The 21,573-nt window shown below is 63.1% G+C and overlaps 1 protein-coding gene across 2 annotated transcripts; it reads right to left on the bottom strand.

Moving 5' to 3' along the window:
• Positions 1-7,976: 7,976 nt before the first annotated feature.
• Positions 7,977-20,002, bottom strand: BSG (basigin (Ok blood group)). Of its 2 annotated transcripts, XM_031662210.1 has the most exons (9): positions 19,470-20,002; positions 12,911-13,258; positions 11,446-11,602; positions 10,585-10,667; positions 10,277-10,425; positions 9,896-10,172; positions 9,055-9,079; positions 8,805-8,872; positions 7,977-8,690 (listed from the first exon to the last, which is right to left on the bottom strand). In XM_031662210.1, exons 1-8 carry the CDS (start codon positions 19,693-19,695, stop codon positions 8,809-8,811), a joined length of 1,329 nt encoding a protein of 442 aa, XP_031518070.1. In that variant the 5' UTR covers positions 19,696-20,002; the 3' UTR covers positions 7,977-8,690; positions 8,805-8,808. The 2 variants fall into 2 exon arrangements, with proteins under 2 accessions (XP_031518070.1, XP_031518069.1); XM_031662209.1 differs by lacking the exon at positions 12,911-13,258.
• Positions 20,003-21,573: the final 1,571 nt, after the last annotated feature.

Genomic DNA, 21,573 nt, shown 5'->3' with positions numbered 1-21,573 from the left:
GTGCTTCCAACAGCCCCCGGCCCAGCGGGGGCTTAGGGAGCTTTTGAGATATTTCTGGGGGTCTTTTTCCACACTGATTCAGGACAGTCGAAAAGGGGCACAGGTCCCAAGCCTGGGGAGGGTCATAGGGGCCACGTGCACCCAGCTTGGCAACATCGAAATCCTTTTTTAAAATCTGACTGCCATAACTCCCCTAGTCCTGAAGACAGGCCCCGCTAACCCCATTCCCTGCCTGCTCAGTTCCACTTCAACACTCGTCTGCCTGGGTGACGCCGCACTTGGCCCACACAGGGGGCCTCTGAGCCCTCAACACCTCACAGCACAGAGCGGGGCCACGGCCTGCCCAGGCCTCCAGGTGACGCGTGCAAGGTGGGTGGAAGGATGAGGGGGCTTCACTCCTCCTACCGGCCTTCCCCCCAAGCCCTGGGATCAGCCATCAGCCCACCTGCCCCCCAGGACACCGACTGCCCCTCTGCAGCCAGGGGGTCACTGGAACTGCCCAGGGGAGGGAGTGGCTAACGTGGGCCTCCACCTGCCAGCCCTTGCACTGTGGTGCACCCATCGCTGTCGGCGGTCATGTTGGAGGGGACGAAGAAGGAGAGTGGGCGCTCTCTGCAGCTCCCTCCCCACCACATCCCTCTCCGGCCAGGCGGTGCCACTGCCCGACTGGAAGTGGGGCCAGGCCGACCAGCAGCCCTGGAAGTCCGGTCCTTCCTGCTCACTGTCCGCATTTCACAGGCCAGAGCCCAGACGCTGACCAAGCTCTCCCAGTGGGGCACGGAGGCGGGGTGGGAGGGGCCGGACACAGCCCTTCTGGGGGTTTTGGGGCTCCTCCCACCCCTGGCCTGTCTCGAAATCCAGGCTTCTGGTCAAAGCTGTGTTTTCCTCTCAGGAAGACCTGGGGTGGGAGGAGGATTCCAGGGCCTTCCTCCAGGCTGTCCAGGACGTGTGTGCCCCAGGCCTCAGTTTCTCCAGCCAATCACTAGGGGTGCAGAGAAGTCAAGGGAAGAGAGATCCCCACAGCCTCCCTGCCCAGTTCTGGGGGTCCAGGGTCCATGGGGGCCGTTCAGGGGTGCCCAGGCCTGGAGGAGGAGAGACAGGCGGGAAAATCGCAGCCTTCCCAGGCCCGGCGCGCTGTCCGTGGTGCTGAAACCGCGCCCGCCCGGCGGGCCCCATCTACACCCTCCACAACCCACCTCACACCCCACTCGTGGACAAACACACACGCAGCCGTCCACGGTCGCGCGTGTGAGACCTGCCTACGGCTCACACTACTGCCCACCGGTGCACACCGGCCCCGTGCGCACAACGCACGCCCGCCACCTGGTCCCAACACGTACGAACCGCACGTCCCACCACGATAAACCCACCCGGGGCGCACACGCCCGAGACCACCACGCAGACACACGCCCGCGACCACCACGCAGACACACCCCTGGAGACACACCTTCCGGGCCACAGGCTTGCGCCCCGGGAACCCCGCCGCCGTCACGCGCCCCTGTTCACACACAGCCCACGGGGACACGCGCCGGTCTCACTCTCCGGCCACAGCACGCACAGCCCGGGAACCAGGACCGCAGACATCGGCGGCGGTGGTCTCGCGCCGGCCCTGCTCGGAGCCTTCCACGCATTAGCCGGCTGATCCACAGCGGTATCTACACACCCACCGCCACATGCGCGCACCGCCCGCGGCTCGGGTGGAGCGGCTCCTGGAGACACAGCTTGGGGACCCGCACGCTTTCCAGGCCCGCGGCTCCGGGCGCGCCTCCTCGCAGGCGGGGCGCGGGTGGACGCCGTGGGAGCCGCTTAACCCCCTCTCCCCCGGCCTCCCTCGGGCGCGTCCTTCCCGGGCGCCCTTCGTTCCTCCTCCCTTCCGCTCCGCCGCCTCTCTGGGGCCCACGTTCCCCTCTATTCGTCCTCTGCGCCCCTCGGCGCTCAGACCCTGGCCCTGCGGCCCACCCCACCCGCCGCGCCGCAGGGCGGAGGATGTCGGGGCGCGTGGGAGGGGGGCGCTCCGGGGTCACCCCGGGAGCCCCCCAGAGGCGGAGCCTCGCGCGCCGGGGTCACTCCGGGGCGGGTCCTGGACACGCCCGAGGTCACCGAGGAGCCCGGAGGTCACCGGGCCGGGCGCGCCGCCCCGCCCTCCCCAGGCGCTCCAAGGACGGCCCCCGCGCGCCGGCTCCCCGGGCCCCCTCGCGCCGACCGGCCCTCCCGGAGGCGGTACCTGAAGTCGCTGTACGGGTGGATGATCCAGGCCCCCGCCGACTTGACGCGCTCCTGCTCGCGCTCCACGGCCTTCTGGCTGCCGAACATCCGCAGCGAGAACTTGTTGACGCCCGGCTGCAGGAGCGCGCCGAACTGGCGCTGCATGAAGCTGGCCTGGCTGCCGCGCGGCTCCCCCGCCGGGCCCGCCTCCTCGCTGCCCGCCTCCTCCGCCGGCCCCGGCCCCGGCGCGGGCCCCGAGGCCGCCCGCACGGCACGGGAGCAGGCACCTTGGGCCCCGCGCCGGGCCCTCGGGCCCCGCGGGGCTGCACTGGCTCGCCGCGCCCGCGCCTCGCCGTTCGGGCTGCCCCTTGGCCGTGCTCGCCGCGCCCGGGTGGGGCGGCCGCACGGCAGCGGCTGCGGAGCCGGCCCGCGGGCCACCCTCGTCCACGCCGCCTCGGGGGCAACGCCTCGGCCCGGGGCGGCTGCTGGGGCGCGGGCCCGGGAGACCCGGGGGGCGCGGGCGGCGGCGGCGGCGGCGGCTGCTGGTGGGGGCGCGGGCGGCGGCGGCGGCGGCGGCCCCGGCGCGGGGTCTGCCAGGCTCGGGCCGCCCGCCGCCCCGCGCGTCATGGCGGGCGGCGCCGGGCAGTGCGGGCAGGCCGCCGCCGCCGCCGCCGGCCGGAGCCCGAGGGAGGGGGAGGCGGGAGGCGGGGCGGGGCGGGCCGCGGGGGGCAGGCCTCGCGGCGGGGGAGGGGCGGGGGCGGGAGTCCCGCCCGGCTGCGCCCCCTCCCCGCGCGCCGCCTCCGCCCGGCGCCGGGAGCTCGGGCCGCGGGGTCACGGCCCAGGTCACGCGGCCGAGGCCTCGGAGCCCGGCGGGCACCTCCCTGGAGAGCTGAGGCCCGCAGGCGTCTCAGACGCCCAAGGTCACGGAGCCCCGCTGCCCGGCCGGGGCCGCCTCTCCCGCGCCGCGGCTTCCACCTCTGCCCGGAGGGAGCTGGCCTTGAGGAGGAATTGCACGCGGGCCTGGGGGCAGGAGGCCTGCCACGGCCAGCGCCTCCTGCTCCCGTAGGTTTGAGACTCCCCAGTGAGCGTGTTTCTAGGTCACAGGAGCTGCTGCTGGGTCGCCCGTGGGCCCCTGGACACAGACCCGCGAGTGCGGCGGGGAGGGGCCAGCGGCTTGGGGGGCCGTTCTGGGAAGTCCTCTCCTGGTGCATTTGAGGCTTGTCAGGGAGAAGCAGAAGAGGCACCCGGGGTGTGGGGCTCCCACCACCCTGGAAGCCGCCCTGGGGGAGCAATGGTGGGGGTCTCTCGGTCCACTCGCCCTGACTGTGCCTGGGGGAGCAGTGCGGGGTGGGGAGGTCTCCTCTAGGTCCACTCACCCCTCAAACTGTGCCCTGGGGAGCAGTGCGGTCGGGGGTTTCCTCTAGGTCTGGTGGGCTTTAGATTGGGGTCAGAGGGAGACCCAGAGCCCGCTAGTGCCTTCGCACAGGCACCAGAGCCCTCTGCCCCGGGGCTGCCTCCTTCCCCGACCCCTCAAGCTTCGGGTGCGGCTGTGCCCCCAGTCTCCGGCTCTGAGACAGGTGCTTCCCAAAGGCTCCTGCTTCACACAGGCCGCAGCCGGAGCCAGTGTGGGGGCTGCTTGGTGCCAGGTGACATGAGGCCTGTGTCCCTAGCCACCCAGCCCACCAGACAACTTGGGATAGGTGGGTGAGAGTTGGCAGTGAGAGGAGATGGGCAGTGACACGAAGAAGTGGAGGCTGAACATCCCCACCCTCATGGCACTCTCCTGGGACCCTCCTGGCACCCTCACCAGTCCTCCTGGGACCCTCCTGGCACCTCCCGGTGACCTCCTGAGACCCTCCTGGCACCTGGCCTGACGTCCTCTCAGCCATGATGCCCTGTGTGTCGGGTGCCGCCTGCCCACCTGCACCTCTGGGCCACCAGGGCAGAGATGGCCCCCTTCCTGCACACAGGAGGCACTCAGTGGTACTTGAGGGAGGGCCAGCATGCTTTGAGGGGCCGACACTGGATGGGCTAGGCCAGAGCCGGGGAGTCTCGCCCGGCCAAGCTGCCCCACACCCTGGGGATCCCTGTGCCCCATGGCCCGTGCCGACCACCTCCTGGCCCGGGCAGGACGGTCAACTGTTTGTCCCAAGGTGTCGCGGGAGAGGCTGGACTGGTGGCACAGTTGGCAGTGCCAGGCTGTGGCCCGCCCCGAGGCAGATGCGTGCTCCAGCTGAAGGGGGATCTTCCATCTGTTCACCCTGGGAGAGATGTCAGGTGGGCGGAGTCGCCCAGAGCCTGGGGCTCGCGCACAGGGAACAGGGGCGGGACCCGCACAGCATGAGAACCGCCCATGCCTGGCAGTGGGAGAAGCAAAAAGACGCCTCCTCCAGGCGCCATGGAGCCTGTAGTCACTGAGGCTGACTGGGGAGTTACTTCCCACCCAGTCCGGCGACTCCTCTCCAGCCCACAGGCTAACCCGGGCCAGTGCCTGTCAGTGTGAGCAGGGACCCTCCCTGGCCTCAGCACACTCACTCTGACCCCTTGCCCAGGCTGGAGTACTCTGCATTTGTTAATTAATTTTCAGATGGAGTCTCGCTCTGTCGCTGCCCAGGCTGGAGCGCAGTGATGTGACCTCGGCTCACTGCAGCCTCCGCCTCCCGGGTTTAAGTGATTCTCCTGCCTCAGCCTCCAGACTAGCTGGGATTACGGGTGCCCGCCACCACGCCCGGCTAATTTTAGAGACGGGGTTTCGCCATGTTGGGCCAGGCTGGTCTCAAACTGCTGACCTCAGGTGACCCACCGCCTCGGCCTCCCAAAGTACTGGGATTACAGAGGTGTGAGGCCACTGACCATGCTTATTTATTTAATTTTAAAAATATTTGGAATCGAGACCAGCCTGACCAACATGGTGAAACCCCGTCTCTACTAAAAATACAAAAATTAGCTGGGTGCGGTGCATGCCTGCAGTCCCAGCTAGGCTGAGGCAGGAGAGTTGCTTGAACCCAGGAGGCGGACGTTGCAGTGAGCCGAGATCGCACCATGCACTCCAGCTCTTGGTGACAGAGCAAGACTCCATCTCAGAAAAAAAAATATATATATAATAATAATGATAATAAATAAAGTTGGCCAGGCACGGTGGCTCAAGCCTGTAATCCCAGCACTTTGGGAGGCCGAGGCGGGTGGATCAGGAGTTCGAGACCATCCTGGCCAACATAGCAAAATGCTGTTTCTAATAAAAATACAAAAATTAGCCAGGCATGGTGGCGCACGCCTGTCATCTCAGCTACGCAGGAGGAGGCTGAGGCAGGAGAATCGCTTGAACCTGGGAGGTGCAGCGAGTCAAGATGGCCCCACTGCCCTCCAGCCTGGGCGACACAGCCAGACTCCGTCTAAAAACAAACCAAAGACTGACTAAGCACCTGCTCCAGGGGCCCAGCATTCAGAGTGTGGCTGACTCAGAGCCAGCCAGGGGAGAAGCTGGTTATCACAGTCAACCGTAAGAGTAGCAAATAAGATACTGTCCAGCAGAAGGTGGTGAGCGCTGTCCAAACACTCGGGGTGGGGAGAGGGGCGAGGTGCCGGGAGAAGGCCTGAAGGAGGGGGTGCGGCCCGGGAAGCCCCAGGAAGCGTGCTCTGGACAGGCAGCACAGCCTGTGCAAAGGCCCTGAGATGGGACCACACCTGACACCTGATTTGTGTAGGGAGCATGGAGACCCAGGGCCTGTCTCCTCAGTCACGCTGGTCTGTGGCCTACAACCACCCACGGCTCCCAGTGCCTTTGGCAGAAAGCCCTGCAGTTTGTACTCCTCTGCCCATGCCTGGCCTTTGTGTGCCTGGGTCACTGGGCCCCGGACCCCCCGACCCCTCCTTGCTCAGCCTCCCCAGACCCTGCCGTTCCCTCCCCAGGGTCTTCCCCACCTCCCCGCTGCCTGCAGCCTCTCTCAGCATTGTTTACCGCATTTACCAACCTCGGACCTGCATTTCCCACTTGGTCAGGACAGGTCCAGGTCGGATGCCCTGAAAGCTTATACAATTTGGGGGCTTTGGAGTGAAAAGCAGTGTAAGACCAGGAAGACAAAATCAGGCCAGGGCAGGCACTGAGCCCGCCTGGAAAATCTGCAGTTTGACTAAATACTAAACGAGCCAGGCGGAGTGGTGCGTGTCGCCTGTGGTCCCAGCTTACAGCTGAGGAAACAGAGGCTTAGGAAAGGGGGTGGCATCCCAGTCTCAGCCACACATGCGAGCCCCATCTCTGCACACCTCAGTGCTCACTGGATGCTTGTCGATGAACATGGACACCAAATGCTGAGGTAAGGTGCACAGGGCTACATGCTGAGCGGCTATACTTTTGCGAATCAGGCTTATATTTCTGTGTGCAAAGAAAAAAGACGAAGGAAGCACCTATGGGTGAGTGGCTGCTTTCTCGGACGGTTGACCCTGCAGGGACCCAGACCCCCCACCTGCTGGTCGCCACCCCAAGAAACCCATCCATCTCCCAAGGCTGGCCTGACCTGCAACTCTCACACCTTCCACGCGGTGCAGAGCATGAGGCGTCCACAGGCACTGTGGGCCCACGCCTGGGGCTGGGGTGCGGCAGAAAGATGGACAGAGCCTGGGACCCTTGAGGGGGACAGAGCCCAGGCAGGGAGGTGGGGGGGAGACCCGAGCCAGGGGCCCACGTGGGCTGCATGCCCGGCGATGCCCCCCAACGCGCCCCTTCCCATCATCCTGTTGGCAGTCTCCATCCCACTGGACCCTTCTGCCTGTTGTCCACGCACAACCTCCAGCTCCAGGTATACCACAGGCGCCTAATCAATGAAAGCAGAATGGGCATCCCTATTTGCGGGTCACTGAGCATACACTCAGTGGGTGATGCCTGGGACTCCGCGGTCTCAGCCCAGGAGGGGCTGCCAGGCTGCCCGGGCACAGGGGCTCCAGGACCTGCCGCCCTCCCCACGGGTATGTGGTGCCGCCTGGTGGCAGCAGCGGGGAGGGCCCAGCTGTGGAACTGGCAGGGCGGTCACTGCCAGGGACCCTGAGCCGGCCCCAGCTCAGAACACACTGGCCTCCCACCTGATTCCTGGCTTCTCTGGGAACCCACCCAGGCTCCCTAAGCCCCTACTCAGCCTCTTCTGCTGACCTCCACCCCGAGACCCCCGCTCAGACCAGCAGGAGGCCCAGTGCCTACAGGGCTGACAGCTGCAACCCTCCCTCCACACCCAGTCACTAGCCCTGTGCCTTGCAACCTCCACGCTGTAAGCTCCTGGTCCCCCCCAAGTTCTCCAGCCCTGCAGCCACGTCTGTTCCATGTGCTGGGCGGACAGGGGCTGGGCATCCCTCAGCCTCCAGGAACCAGCTTCACACACCTGCTCTACAGGAGCCGCCAGGACCACGCCTGAACCTTGCCCAAGCAGCCCGCCCAGGAGGGTCGGTGCGGGCAGCTATGGGGCAGGCAGCCGAAAGCCTCAGCCTTTGTCAGGCCCAAAGCACGCCGAGAGGAGTAACAGGCTCAGAGAAGACTCAGGTCAGTGCCAACCCTCTGCTGTGTGGCTCTGAGGCACGGGGTCGGTCCCAACTGCCTTCCAAGTTCCCAGTCCAGCCCATGCCCCCAGGCCCCCAACACCCACTGGGGTCTCAGCAGACCCGTCCTCACACGTGAGGTCCCGGCACCGGACCCACCCCTGCTGTGGTCACCAGAGCCCAGGGTGAACATGCTCTCGGGCGACCCAAGCCCGCCAGGCGCAGACAGGAGCCAGGAGAGGGTGAGGGTGGGGGTGGGGGCGATCTTTATTGTGGCGGTGGGTGGGACAGGGGCTCCCACTGAGTCCTGGTGCTGTGGAGAGTGGGCTGTCCTCGAGGGGCGAGCTGGGGAGGGGCGTCCACGGTTCTGGAGTCCCAGCGACGGCGCCAGTTCCCCAGCAAACCCTCCAAAGAGCTGCCCCCGGATGCACAGGCAAGGAAGGGGCTTGGGGGTGACTTGAGGCCGTGACGGGGTTGCCCTCAGTGTGGGCAGGTGAGTCCTCTGTGGCCAAGAGGTCGGAGTCGTCCCTGAGGCTGAGTCAAACACAGACCTGTGGCCTTCATAAAATTAAACATAAAAGCGCAAAAATGGCGCAACCAGACAGCATTGGCTTCAGACAGGCAGGACGCGGGCCCCTCGTGTGACCTGTGACCTTCCGCAGCCAGTGGAGAAGGCTGCGCCGCCCCCCCGCCATGACTCAGACCCAGAGGCGGAAAGCCACAGGCGGGCCGCGGCGCCGCAGCTCCCGGGCTCTCGAGAAATACTCACAAAGGAAAAAACCTAAGGAACAGAATCCGGAATGCAGAAAGAAAACCCTACTTTTTTTAAAAAGACGAAAGCGTATGATGGGAATCTATGGGGTGGGTTTTCTTTAAGAGGCGAGAACTTGGAATCTTGCAAGCACTGGGAGTGGACTCCAGCGGCGACGCAGACGCGGGGGCGGGGAGCGTCCTCGGGCCACCTGGGGACAGGGAGGGGTGCTCAGACTGGACCCACCTCCCAGCGGCCCACAGGCGGGACCCAGGAGCCCACTGCCCTGGCTCAGGAGGAGCTCCCGCCCGCCCGCCCGCCGCACCTGGCTAGGAGGAGTTCCTCTGTCGGACTTTCTTGCCTTTGTCGTTCAGGTGCTGCCCAGTGCTCTTCCTGGGGCATGAGGGGCCGGGTGAGAGGGTGTCTCCGACAAGACACCCTCTCCAAGTCACCCCTGCCCACCCCGGCCCCCAGGACCCCAGAATACTGAAGCCAGGGGGCTCTGTCTTTGTGTTTTAAAGGCCTGGGGCAGCGGGCAGCTCCTTGGGACCCCGAACCCCACAGCTGGAACTTACAGGGGAGCAGAGCCCGCGTCGTCATCTGAAGGAGGACCGCCACCATGAAAGAGAAGACGAGAGAACAGCCTGTCAGAGCTGGTCCCACTCAGGCCCCCGAGCAGGGACATCTGTGCTGCTGGCCCTGCCCTCAGTGACCTCCAAGTGGCTCAGGGCAGCGCATCAGCCCCGGCCGTGTGCATCTTCTGAGGCCGAATGGTGCGGGGAAAACCCGCCCTCCCCACCTGCGGTGTGCTCCCCACGGCAAGCTGTCCCCCTCCCACGGCGAGCTGTCCCCCCCCCCCCCCGCCCGCCCCCCCCCCCCCCCCCTGGCCCTCCCTCCTGCCCCCCAGTGCTTTCCAAGAGCCGCCACCACAGGCCCACACAGGCCTCGCCCCAGAACACGCAGCCCAAGGAGCAGAAGAGCCGCAGGCGCTGCCGGAGCCGAGCATGGCTGACCTCAGGTTCCCGAGCCCGATCATGCAGAGGCCAGGACTCCCTGATACCATGGCCCTGGGCTCTTCGCAGCTGCCACGAGGTCGGGCGGAGCAGCAAGGGCTGGCTTACCATGGAGGACACTGGCTTGCAGCCACGTGAGGGGGAGGGAAGGGTTGGGTGAGGCTGTGGGGTGAAGCTGCTGCCTCTTCCTCCTCCTGGGGTCTCGCTGCCCACTGAGTCGCAGCTGCCCAGGGACGGACCGGACGCTCCATCCCACACTGCCTTTCAGGGTCCTATCAACTCCCCGCCCGGGGCTCCTTGCTTCCGAGCTCTGGGTCAGCGGTGGGGCTGGCAGGGACTGACCAGGAGTGGCCCCGGACCACCCCAAGAGCGGGGCGTGTGGGCAGGAGGGCAGACGGCTCACCATCCAGGACGTCCTCGGGCTTCCGGCGCTTCTCATAGATGAAGATGATGGTGACCAGCACCAGCACCTCAGCCACGATGCCCAGGAAGGGCCAAAGGGCGGCCAGGTGGCTGCGCACGCGGAGAGTGACCACGGCCTGGTCGGTGCCCTCGGAGCTGGTGCCATTGCACGCGTACTTGCCGGGGTCGGCCTCCATGTTCAGGTTCTCGATGCGTAGCTCCGACCGGCTCTGCGAGGAACTCACGAAGAACCTGCCCTGGGAGCCGTTCACGATGACCTAGGGGGACCAAGGACAGGGGCTAAGTCCGGGACCCCGGACCTAGGCCCCTCACCCGGTCCTGAGGGCTGAGCCCGGGACCCCGGGCCGCCCTGGCTTCTCACCTGGTCCCCAGAGTCAGTTATCTTGTACCAGACCCAGTTGGTGACGGGGGGCAGGGACTCTGACTTGCAGGCCAGCACGGCCGTCTCCCCCTCGCTGACGTGTTCTGACGACTTCACAGCCTTCACTCTGGGGGCGCCTGACAGGAGGGCTGAGAGAGAGAGGAGCCTGGAACCGCAGGGCTCCCCGCAGCGCGAGGGCTGTGCCCCTCCAGGGAGCAGGGCAGGGCTCCGGGATGTGCCGGGTGCTTCAGGCCAACCGCTTCCCCCGATAGTCGGCGGCGCCTGGCACCCCTGGCTGCAGGACTCACCGTCGAGCTGGATGTCGGCCCTGCCCGTGGGCTCGGGGAGGAAGACGCAGGAGTACTCTCCCGAGAGGTCGTCGGAGTCCACCCTGCAACCACAGCAGGCGGTGAGCTGGGCCCGGCTCTGCAGGACGCCTCCCAGGACCCAGGGCTCTGCAGGACGCCTCCCAGGACCCAGGGCTCTCCAGGGGCCCAGCCACAGCACAGTGAAAAAGTCAAACTGTCCCAGTCAAGTCTGAACCTCAACAAAACTCCTGGTGTCCCCATACGGCCCCAGGGACAGAGCCAGGCTGCCAAGACCCTCCAGGTGAGAGAACCAGCAAACAGGACCCTCTCCCTGACGACGAACCCGTCACCTCTGGTCCCTGCTCTGCACCCCACACCCTGGGACTGTCTTCCCAGTGAGCCTCAAAACAAAAGGCTCTGTGCTCCCAGGGCCGTCCCAGCTCCAGTGATGACAAGGCTCTGGCCATGACAGCGTCTGGGGGCTGAGCCAGGCAGGCCTCAGTGTGGCACCCTCTTGTGTCAGGAGCACAGAGCCCGGGAGGCCTGCACGTGTGCCCGGGACCTGGCAGTGTGGCACCCTTTTGTGCCCGGGACCTGGCAGTGTGGCGCCCTTTTGTGTCCGGGACCTGGCGAGGGAGCAACAGGGACGCCTGTCAGGGCTACTGGAGCCACCTGGTTCCCAAGGGCACCCTCGGACCCCTCCCTGGGGTTTCCCTCTGGGGGTCCGAGTGGAGCTGGTCCCTAACTTCCGCCTGAATCGAGCCTGGCGACCAGTCTTTTGTTCTCACGGACCACAGGCCACTCGCGGCAAGAAAGCTGTGAGAAGGGGCACGTGGTGGCGTTCCGCGGTCCGGCACTCACTCGAAGTCCGTTTTCTGGCCGGGCAGCGTGTCCTCCTTCAGCACCGCGCCACCTTTCAGCCAGCGGTGCCCGGTGACCTCTGTGGAGCTGTCGTTCAAGGAGCAGGTCAGGAGTGTCTTCGAGCCAATGTTTTCTACGGAAGTGGAGACTGTGCCGGCTGCGAGGCCCGGCGAGACGCGGTCAGCAGAGTGGAGGAGCACGGCCGCGCTGCCTGCCTGAGCCCCAGGAACCTGTGGCTCCTCCCGGGAAGGGCTTGTTTTCACTCCCGAAAACACCGTGGCCCTGACACCCCGAAGACTGGAAACCCAGGGGGAACTTTGACCGCGCCTCCGGGAAGAGAAGAGCCACAAGCGCCTGCTGAGGAGGCCCCTTCGGGAAGGCGCCCTTCGCCAGCAGCTGGCGGGCCCTGGGCTAAGGCGCTGGCAACCGAGCGGCCCCACCTGGTGATGTTCCTGCCCGGAGACACACGAGGCTGGGACCGGGGTGTGGGGACAGACAAGGCACCACTTGCGTCCCTGAGCCAGGACCAGGGCATCAGGCCCTTGGAGCAGCCCTAGCACAAACTGGAAATTCCTTTCTAAAAACGCAGCCGGCCGGCGCGGTGGCTCACACCTGTAATCCCGGCCCAGCACTTGGGAGGCTGAGGTGGGCGGATCACAAGGTCGGGAGTTTAAGACCAGCCTGGCCCACATGGTGAAACCCCATCTCTACTAAAAGTACAAAAAAATTAACCAGGCGTGTTGGCTTGTGCCTGTAATCACAGCTACTTGGGAGGCTGAAGGAGGAGAATCGCTTGAACCCACGAGGCAAAGGTGCAACAGAGCAAGAACCCGTCTACAGGAAAAAAAAAAAAAAAAAATAGCCACAGCACCCCCTGGCCGAGGCTCCCATGCCCTTCTCTAGGAGGCACCCAGGTGGCTCCACACCCCCCCACCCCAGGCTGACAGCAGTGCTGGGAGCACCCGTTCTTCTGCCAATCCCCAACAATCAAATCTCTTGGTTCTTGGTCAGTTTACAATATTCCCACTAGGAACTGAAATGTGAAAATCCCTTAGAAAGAGACGCTGCGAAGGACACAGAAGGTTCTGAGACCTGCAAGCCTGGGCTGAGCTTGGAGGCCCCTCAGGCTTGCAGTACGGACGCTCAGGAAGGGAGCTGGGCAGGCGCCCAGGGGAGCAGAAAGGAACGGCGGAACAGACGGCACGAGGAGGGTCGAGGGGAGGACGAGGACCCACCTGCTGGAGGGCAGAGCCCTGCCCTCCCCAAGCCAGGCTGCCAGCACTGGTGGTCAAGCAGCGAGCCCACCCTCTTCAGGTCCGGGCCCCTCTGTCCAGGTGGTGGGCCCATGGGGCACAGCGGGACGGAGAGGGGAGGAGGCATCTGGGTTCTACGGAGCAGGAGCCGGGAGGCGAGCGGCACAGGAGGGAAAATGAAGGAGGCGGGGAGGGCGGTGCCCGCCACTCACGTTCCAGGACTAGCACGACTGCCTGGGCGCGGACCCACTTGACCCTGGGCGCCCGGGTCAGGTGGTTGCGGTCCGGGTCGTTGCTGGCCCGGCACTCATAGGTGCCCGTGTCCTCCTCTGCAAGCGTGTCGATGGTGATGGTGCTGGCCGCGTGCTGGTGGTAGGTGGCGTGGATGTGGACGCGGTCCAGCCGGGCGCCGTCCCAGAGCTGGGAGCAGGTGTCGTTGGGACCGTGCCCTTCAAACCACCACTGGATCTCGGGCACCGGGCTGCCCACGGCCTCGCAGTGCAGCTCCACACTGCCCCCCACCCACCTCTGCTGGGACAGCGGCGCCTGGACGAAGCCGGCTGCAGGGAGAGTGCGGGGGCCTTGTTAGTGCCCAGGGGACTTGGGAGGGCAGCCCCTGGGGAGGGCCTTGCCACAGGACTCCCGGCCAGGACGGGTGGGAAGCCACTTCCTTTCCGCGTGTGGGGGAGTGATGGGGCCCGGCTGGAAACAGCATGGCACGGGAAAGACTGGGGGGGCCACCGTGGCCGTCCAGTCCACTCCTACCTCATGGCAGCCACGGCGGCTTCTGAGGGCACAACTGTGGGACCACACACCGTTTCAAAACACAAAACACATGAAACTGTGCAGAACAGCCAGGAGTCCTGAGCCCCGAGGGCTGCCGGGAGCTCAGCTCCCAAGGGCAGCGTCCTCTGCCTTCTGCCCGATAGCCCCACCCCAGAGACCCGGTGAGCTGCTGAGAAAAACAAACCCCAAAGCCAAAGGGTCAGGCGGCCTCTGTCCGGGAGCTCCTAGCCCGGCTCCTTTAGGATGGCCCCTGGGTGGAAAGCTGGTGTCCTCAGCAATCTCTGAGGGCGGTGACCCAGAGAGATGGGGCTTTGGGAAGCTGGGAGCCAGGCAGGGCCTCAGGGCCCCTCACCTCTGGCCACCCGCCACCCCTTCCTTCGAAATGCAAGGGAAGGCCCCCAGAGCCGCGAAGGAGCACAAGGGAATCCACAGACCCTCACACTGTGCCTGGCACCCGCCTGTCAGAACAGCCCAGCCCAGCCTAGGGGGAAGCATGGGGAGTGCCTCCTCGCCCCGGGACCTGGCAGCCCCCTCCCCACAGCACCCTCTGAGGTCAGGCTCCCCAGGCACCGCCACAACACACACGTATACAAGGACACACATCTGCAGACACACACGCCACAACACGTACACGTGTACACACATGCTCACGGCCCCGAGGCTGCGTGGCAGTGCACAGGTCACAGGCCCCAATGCCACAGGGACAGCAGAGGTTCGCCCCTGACCACCGGAGGCGAACTCCAGGCAGGCGCAGTTAACAAGTTCTGGCACTGCCATTTTCTTTTTCTTTTCTTTTTTTTTTTTTTTTTTTTGAGACAGTCTCACTCTGTTGCCAGGCTGGAGTGCAGAGGCACAATCTCAGCTCGCCACCACCTCTGCCTCTGGGGTTCAAGCAATTCTCCTGCCTCAGCCTCCCGACTCCTGAGTAGCTGGGATTACATGTGGCCACCGCACTCAGCTAATGTTTTGTATTTTTAGTAGAGACGGGGTTTCACCATCTTGGCCAGGCTGGTATTGAACTCCTGACCTCGTGATCCACCCTCCTGGGCCTCCCAAAGTGTTGGAATTATAGGCGTGAGCCACCGCGCCTGGCTGGCAGTGCCATTTTCACAAAGGGATCTCCTCCTGGTAACCTACTTGGGAGTTAAGATTTCCCAGACTGCAAAACCGGCAGCTACATGCAGAGCTGGGCGAGGTGAGTCAGGGCAGGAAGCACAGCCAGAGGCGGCCCAGCTGGCAAGCCCCTTCCTGCCCTGCAGCAGCCCCTCTCCTCATCCTCCGCCCTGCAGGGCTGCGCTCCACATCCTCCTCACCCAGGGCTGCTAGGAGAGGGCTGGCTCCTGAGTCACCACACCCCACCGCCAGGCCGGGCAGGGCACACAGGGCAGAGGAGGACCAAGCGGGGGCCCCACCCACCTTCCCGGGAGTTCCGGGCTCCCAGGGACCATCTGCACTGGTCACGGTGCTACCACTGGGTCCGCCACCTTCTCAGCGGGCGGCGTCCCTCCCAAAGGGACCAAAAGGCTTTGGACAGAACGACCCTGTGGCCCCTCCAGATGCTGATGGCGTTTGTGTCTGTACTGAAATGTCACTGGGGTGGGCTGTCTGGAAGAGAAAGCCTCCACAGAGGCTCCTCAGGGGCAATGAGAGCCCCCCACCCCACCCGCGACCCCACCTCGCTGGCCGCACCAGGAGCCTCTGCCCATGAGCACCAGGAGGACGCGCAGCGCCTGACACTCGGCCACAGCCCCAGAAAGGTTAGAATTCCATTCTGGCCATATGAGCTGCAACCCATGTTCTAAAGTAAAGTCACCTTCATCTAAAAACAGCCGCCGCCTCCTTGCCCACTCGGCAGCCAGGCCAGGGCTCTGGGCCAGGCAGGCCGCGTGGTACTTGTACACAAGCGGCCCTGCAGGATAAGGCTGCCGGCCCCCCCCCCCCCCCCCCCCCCCCCCCCCCCCCCCCCCCCCCCCCCGCCCCCCTCGGCACCTCCCCTACCCGCCCCCACCAGCCGCAGCCAGGCGCTCCCACTCCTCTCATCTGAAGCTCAGGGATGAAGCCCTCCGCCCTCCGGACCCAGCTGGCATACCCGGGCCCTCCCGTCCCTGACAAGCCCACAGGAGACGTGGATGGCCAACCTTGGGCACTCACCACACCCAGCCGTGCCCCACCAACCCATAGACGCCCCCGAAGCAAGTTTCAGGAGAGGCAAACACAGTCCCGAATTCACAGAGCAAACAGCAGTGTCCACCCCACACAGGACAAGGCTGTGTGGCCCAAATCTTCTGGTCTTCACAAGTCAATCCCCAGCAAAATTGGGGTTAAAAGCACAAACATGCTCCACGGACATGGATCCATTTCTCACCACACACACACACACACACACAGACCCACTTCTCACCACACACACAACGCACACACACCCACTTCTCACCCACACACACACAGACCCACTTCTCACCACACACACACACAGACCCCACTTCTCACCACACACACACACAGACCCACTTCACCACACACACACACACAGACCCACTCTCACTTACATATTATTATTAATATTATTAGATTTTACTTTTTACTACATTATTAGATTCCATTTTTACTAAATATACACATAGATAGACTTTACTTTTACTATTATTATTACATATTATTAGACGCATTTTCTTACTATACATATACATACATAGGGACGGTTTTTCATTTTTACATATATACACATAGATTCCATTTTTACTATATACATTAGACTGCATTTCTTTACTATATTATTACATAGACTTTATTTTTACTTTTTATACATATTACATTTAACATAGACGCATTTTCACTATTACATATTATTAGACTCCATTTTCACTTTACATAGATCGCATTTTACTATATTATTATTAGATCGATTTTCACTATATTATTATTATTATTATTAGGATCGCATTTTCACTACACATTAGATCCACTTTCACCACACACACACACACACACAGACTCCACTTCCCTACACACACACACACAGACTCTAGTACTTTCTTACTCACACACACAGACGCATTTCTTTACTCACATATTGTGACCTAATTTCACCATACATACACACACACATTATTAGACTCCCACTTTCACTACACACATTATTAGTCTCATTTCACTCATGTACACACACGCACATTAGATTCCATCTTTACCACACACACACACACACCACTTTCACTACACACAGATCCACTCACCACACACACAGACCTACTTTCACTACACATACACACACATATAGACCTACTTTCTACCCACACCACACACACAGACCCACTTCACCACACACACACATTAGACCCATCTTCACCACATTACCAGACCCATCTTCACCACACCACGCACACAGACCCACTTCACCACACACACACGCATTAATATTGTGACTCCACTTCTCACCACACAGACCCACTTCTCACCACACACACACAGACCCACTTCTCACCACACACACACAGACCCATCTCACCACACACGCACGCGACACACGGGCTGTAATCGCGCCAAGCACTCAAGTGGACCTTACATGCAGTTTCCCCACAAGCCTCCCGTGGCTGCTTCACGGAGGAGAACGCTTTCAGTCCCCTGCACAAGAGGAACAAAACCGTGACCCGCGCTACCTGGCAGGGAGGGACCAAAGGTCTTTCACCCACTGGGCTGTGTCCAGATTAGCTCAACGTGGGAGCCTCGTGCTGGGCTTGGAACCCAGTCAAGCCTGGCTGGCTCCCACCACTGACGCTGTTTCCACAGGGCTGAGGCGGTGGCTTATCTCACACATTCACCTCGCCCGGGGGCTCCTATCTGTGTCTCCCCCACAGAGCTGGTCCAGTGCTGGGGCCAGGTCCTTGCCCAGGAGACATTCGATAAAGGGCCACTTCGGTTACCAGGAAGACGAAATCTCAGTCGTGGGTCAGGAGTTAGCTGGCAAAGCCTCTGGAAGAAGGAGCTCCCTCCTCAGCCTCTGCCCAAGGCCCCCTATGGCTCAATGCCCAGGAGAGAGGCTCCAAGCCCTTGCTCTTGACCCTTCAGGAGCCCAGACCCTCCAGCTCTACACCTTGTTCCCAACACATCAGTCACTATAATTTTTTTGTCTGAGACGAGTCTCGCTTCTCTGTCAGCTTCAGGGCTGGAGTGTAGCTGGCGCCTATCTCGCTCTCACTGCAAGCTCTGCCTCCCAGGTTCACACCATTCTCCTGCCTCAGCCTCCCTAGAAGCTGGGACTACAGGCACCTGCCACCACACCCAGTTAAGTTTTTGAATTTTTAGTAAGAGGCGGGGTTTCACCTGCAGTTAGCCAGGATGTCTCGATCTCCTGACTCGTGATCCGCTTCTGACTCCAGCCTCCCAAAGTGCTGATTACAGGCGCGGAGCCACCGGCCTTTTTTTTTAAAAAGACAGTCTCCCTCTGTTACCCAGGCTGGAGTGCAGTGGCCCAATATCGGCTCACTGCAACCTTCACCTCCTGGGTTCAAGCGATTCTCTTGCCTCAGCTTCCCGAGTGGCTGGGATTACACGCGTGCGCCACCACGCCCAGCTAATTTTTGTGTTTTTAGTAGAGATGGGGTTTCACTATGTTGGCCAGGCTGGTCTTGAACTCCTGACCTCAGGTGATCCACCCACCTCAGCCTCCCAAAGTGCTGGGATTAAGCCTCACTATAAATCTTTAATCCAGAACCAGATGGGGGTCTCAATAAAGGAAGAAATTTTCTACCGAGCAAGAAAGGCTGTCATGCTTTTCTCCCGGAAAAACACACCTCAATCCATTTCCCAAATGCACTCTCCAAACCGCGTCCGCCCACCCCCACACGGCCCCTCCTAAGACAGCACTGGAAACCTAATGCCCGGTCAGAGTCTGCTAAAAACGACTTTCTCACTATTTCCTGCGCTGAATGGGGTGGCCAAGGCCCCTCATTGTGACCTTGGAACCTCGACTCCCCACAGGGCTCGGTTTCCTCGCCTGTAAAGGAGGAGGGGCGTTCAGAGACCACCACATTCTGTGCCCTGAAGCAAGGCAGAATCAGAGAGAAGGCTGGCGCCACTCGAGGGAGATTCTGCCTTCCCTTCCAGGCAGGGCGCCTCGAGGGAGCCTGCGAGGGCTTAAGAGTCTGGGAGAACACCCGGGGGCAGGTGCACACCCGAGGCAAGACGCCAGGGCTAAATCCCGTGAAGAACGGTAATCCCTTCCCGATCCGGAGGGCTGACCCACTCAGAGCCTCCGTGTGCGCCTGGAGGACAAAAGCCCCTTTTCCAGAAGAGAGCGCCAAGACGATCGCTCCCGGCAGCGCGGGCCCTGGCGGGGGCCCCAGACACTCCGGGGAGGGTCTGTGACCCTAACACGCGCAGGCAGGGTGGGCCCGTCTCCAGGCTCCACCCTCAGGCCGTTCTCCCCCGACCTGCGGCGTCCAGTCCAGCAGGACAGGTCGGGCAGCCACCAGCCCAGCCCCTGCCCCGACTCCAGGCCAAAGGGGACGCTCACCCAGGCTCTGGGTCTCCCTTCTCCTGGCCGGAGGGACGGGCGGGCGGGCCACCTCCAGCCGCCTTCGCAGACGCCCTCGCCCAGGGATCAGGCGAGAGCCTCCACCTCTGCCGGGGAACCCCCAACCCCAGGCCACCGAAAAGCAGGACGCCCACCTCCCCCGACCGAGACCGGCCTGGCCAGGACCCCCCGGCTCCCGCCCCCAAGCAGGGGCTTCACGCCCACACACAGAGGGCGCGACGCCCGGGGGAGCCTGGCAGGCAGCGCCGCGAGGGACCCCCAGCCCCCCTCAAACCCTGGGACTTCACCCCCAAGCTCCAGGCTGGCGCGGGAAGCCCCCGGGGCCGGCCTTTCGCACCCCAGGCGGCCCCGCGCCGAGGCCCCACGCTCCCATTGGCTTCCGGTCCGGACCGCGGCCTCCATTCCCGGCCCCTGCAGGACCGCACCCCCGCCCCCGGCCCGCTCCTCACCAGCCCCGGAGGCTCCGTGGGCGCCCAGCAGCGCCAAACCCAGCAGCACGAACAGCTTAGCCGCCATGATGTCTCCTCCTCGCCGGCCCCGCAGCCACCAACCGCCGCCGGAGCCGCCCGCGGCCGCTATAAAAACCGGCGGGGGCGCGGACCGGGCGCGCGCACGCACGGCGTCATCGCGGGGGCGGGGCGCGCGCGGGGCACGCCGGTCGCCCCGCCTGCGCATGCGCGCGCACGCACGCACGCACGCGCCGGCTCCGGCAGGCTCCCGCTACGGAAGCCGGGCGGCGGCGCACGTGACAGGGCGTTGCTAGGAAACGGGAGCGCGGCCCGCGGGGACGCGCTTGGAGCACGCGCATTTCTTCCTCCGGCTTTCAAAGCTGGAATGAGCGCGGAGCGGTGCGGCCGACGGGGTTGAAACGTTCCAAGTGCATTACCCAGATTTGATCAGAGTGAAACACGGGCCGGCCGCTGTGGGTCACGTCTGTAATCCCAGAGCCTTGGGCGGCCCAGGCGGGAGGATCGCTTGAGCCTGGGAGCTCGAGACCAGCCGCGGCAACATGGCGAGACCCACCTCTCTGCCTTTAAAAACGTACATATCTATGTGAACAGATTAATAAACTAGGCGGGAGGAAGCGACTTCCTCCGCCCCAAGTAAAAATACTTAAAAGGCACTGGAATCTGGATCTCAGAAAATGAATGATTTCTCAGTATAAACGTCCTGTTCGCCATTTGGTTGGGAAAACTGAGTTAAGAAACTCAACTTCCAGGTCAAAAGTTGTAAATCAGCCCTACCCGCTTCTTCCCCGGCCCCCTTCTTCTCTCGCAGGGGGCGCGTTTACCCTGTTTTTAAAAAGTTCTGAGTCTCAGCCAACCGGGGTCCGCTTAGATGGCGGGCAGAGGCCAGAAGCCCCGACAGGGGCAGGACAGAGGCCAGAAGCTCCCGCCTTTGTCGCGTGTGCTCCGGCGGCTGCACCCCGCGCAGGCGGCGCCCCCTGCACAAGTAAAGGGGTGTCTCCGAGACGTTTCCGAAGTGCAGGTTTCTCTCTGCGGGGCCGGCTCGCCGCCCCCAAACTTCCCATTTGGATCCCATTCTCTTTCGGGACAGGCGGGCGGTCACCTTTCTGGGGAGACCCGTCCCACTGCTTCATTGGGGGGCCCTCAGGAGCGGAGGATCGGGTCCCGCCCGAGGTGATGAGTGAACTGGACTCTCAGCACTTGGTGGGAAGGACCCGGGAAGTTCCAGGGCAGCCAAGGTGAGACAAGGCAATGTTGGGGCGACCGAGGTGGGGGTGAGACAAGGCAATATTGGGGCGACCGAGGTGGGGGTGAGACAAGGGGCAGCAGTGGGGCGACCGAGGTGGGGGGTGAGACGAGGCAGTGGGGGGACCCGAGGTGGGGTGAGACAAGGCAACATTGGGGGACGAGGTGGGGGTGAAAAGTCAATATTAGGGCGACGAAGGTGGGGTGAAGAAAAGTCGCTATTGGGAAATACAGAGTGGGGGTGAGAAAACTCAATATTGGGGCGACAGATGAAGGGTGAGACAAGTGGCTATTGGGGCAACAGAGGTAGGGGGTGAGAAAAGTCAATATTGGGGCGACCGAGGTGGGGGGTGAGACAAGTCGCTATTAGGGCGACAGAGATGGGGGTGAGAGAAGTCAATATTGGGGCAACAGAGGTGGGGGGTGGAGACAGGTCCTTCCCACCCACCCCTCCGTCCCTCCCCTACCCATCCCCCTCCCCCAAACCAAACACTCAGTCCCTTCCACACCCACCCCTCCATCCCTTCCACACCCATCCCTTCTCCCCAAACCACTCAGTCCCTCCCCCACTCACCCCTCTATCCCTCCCACACCCACCCTCCTCCCCAAACCCAACACTCAGTCCCTCCCCCACCCATCTCTCCGTCCCTTCCCCCCAGAACCCTGCCACCTGGACTTTGCCCCCCACATCCCCGCTGGACAGCCACTGGAACATGCCCCTTCTTCAGGAAAGCTCCAACAGGTAGTAGAACAATGCCAAAGGGATATTCGAAACTTTCGACCAGGCGCCCTGGCTCACGCCTGTAATCCCAGCACTTTGGGAGGCAGGGGCGGGTGGATC

Source organism: Papio anubis, unplaced genomic scaffold (genome assembly GCF_008728515.1).
Source record: "Papio anubis isolate 15944 unplaced genomic scaffold, Panubis1.0 scaffold485, whole genome shotgun sequence".
NCBI classification, from domain to species: domain Eukaryota; kingdom Metazoa; phylum Chordata; class Mammalia; order Primates; family Cercopithecidae; genus Papio; species Papio anubis.
The sequence above is the reverse complement of the archived record's forward strand: the minus strand, read 5'-3'. Positions and strand labels throughout refer to the sequence as shown.

Excerpts from the sequence above, each read along its gene's own strand:
- BSG (XM_031662210.1), bottom strand. The coding sequence starts at position 19,695 with ATGCGCAGGCGGGGCGACCGGCGTGCCCCGCGCGCGCCCCGCCCCCGC. Across the intron at positions 10,426-10,584 it reads GGCCGACATCCAGCTCGACG|CCCTCCTGTCAGGCGCCCCC; the intron begins GTGAGTCCTGCA and ends TCTCTCTCTCAG. Across the intron at positions 10,173-10,276 it reads TAACTGACTCTGGGGACCAG|GTCATCGTGAACGGCTCCCA; the intron begins GTGAGAAGCCAG and ends TGGTCCCCCTAG.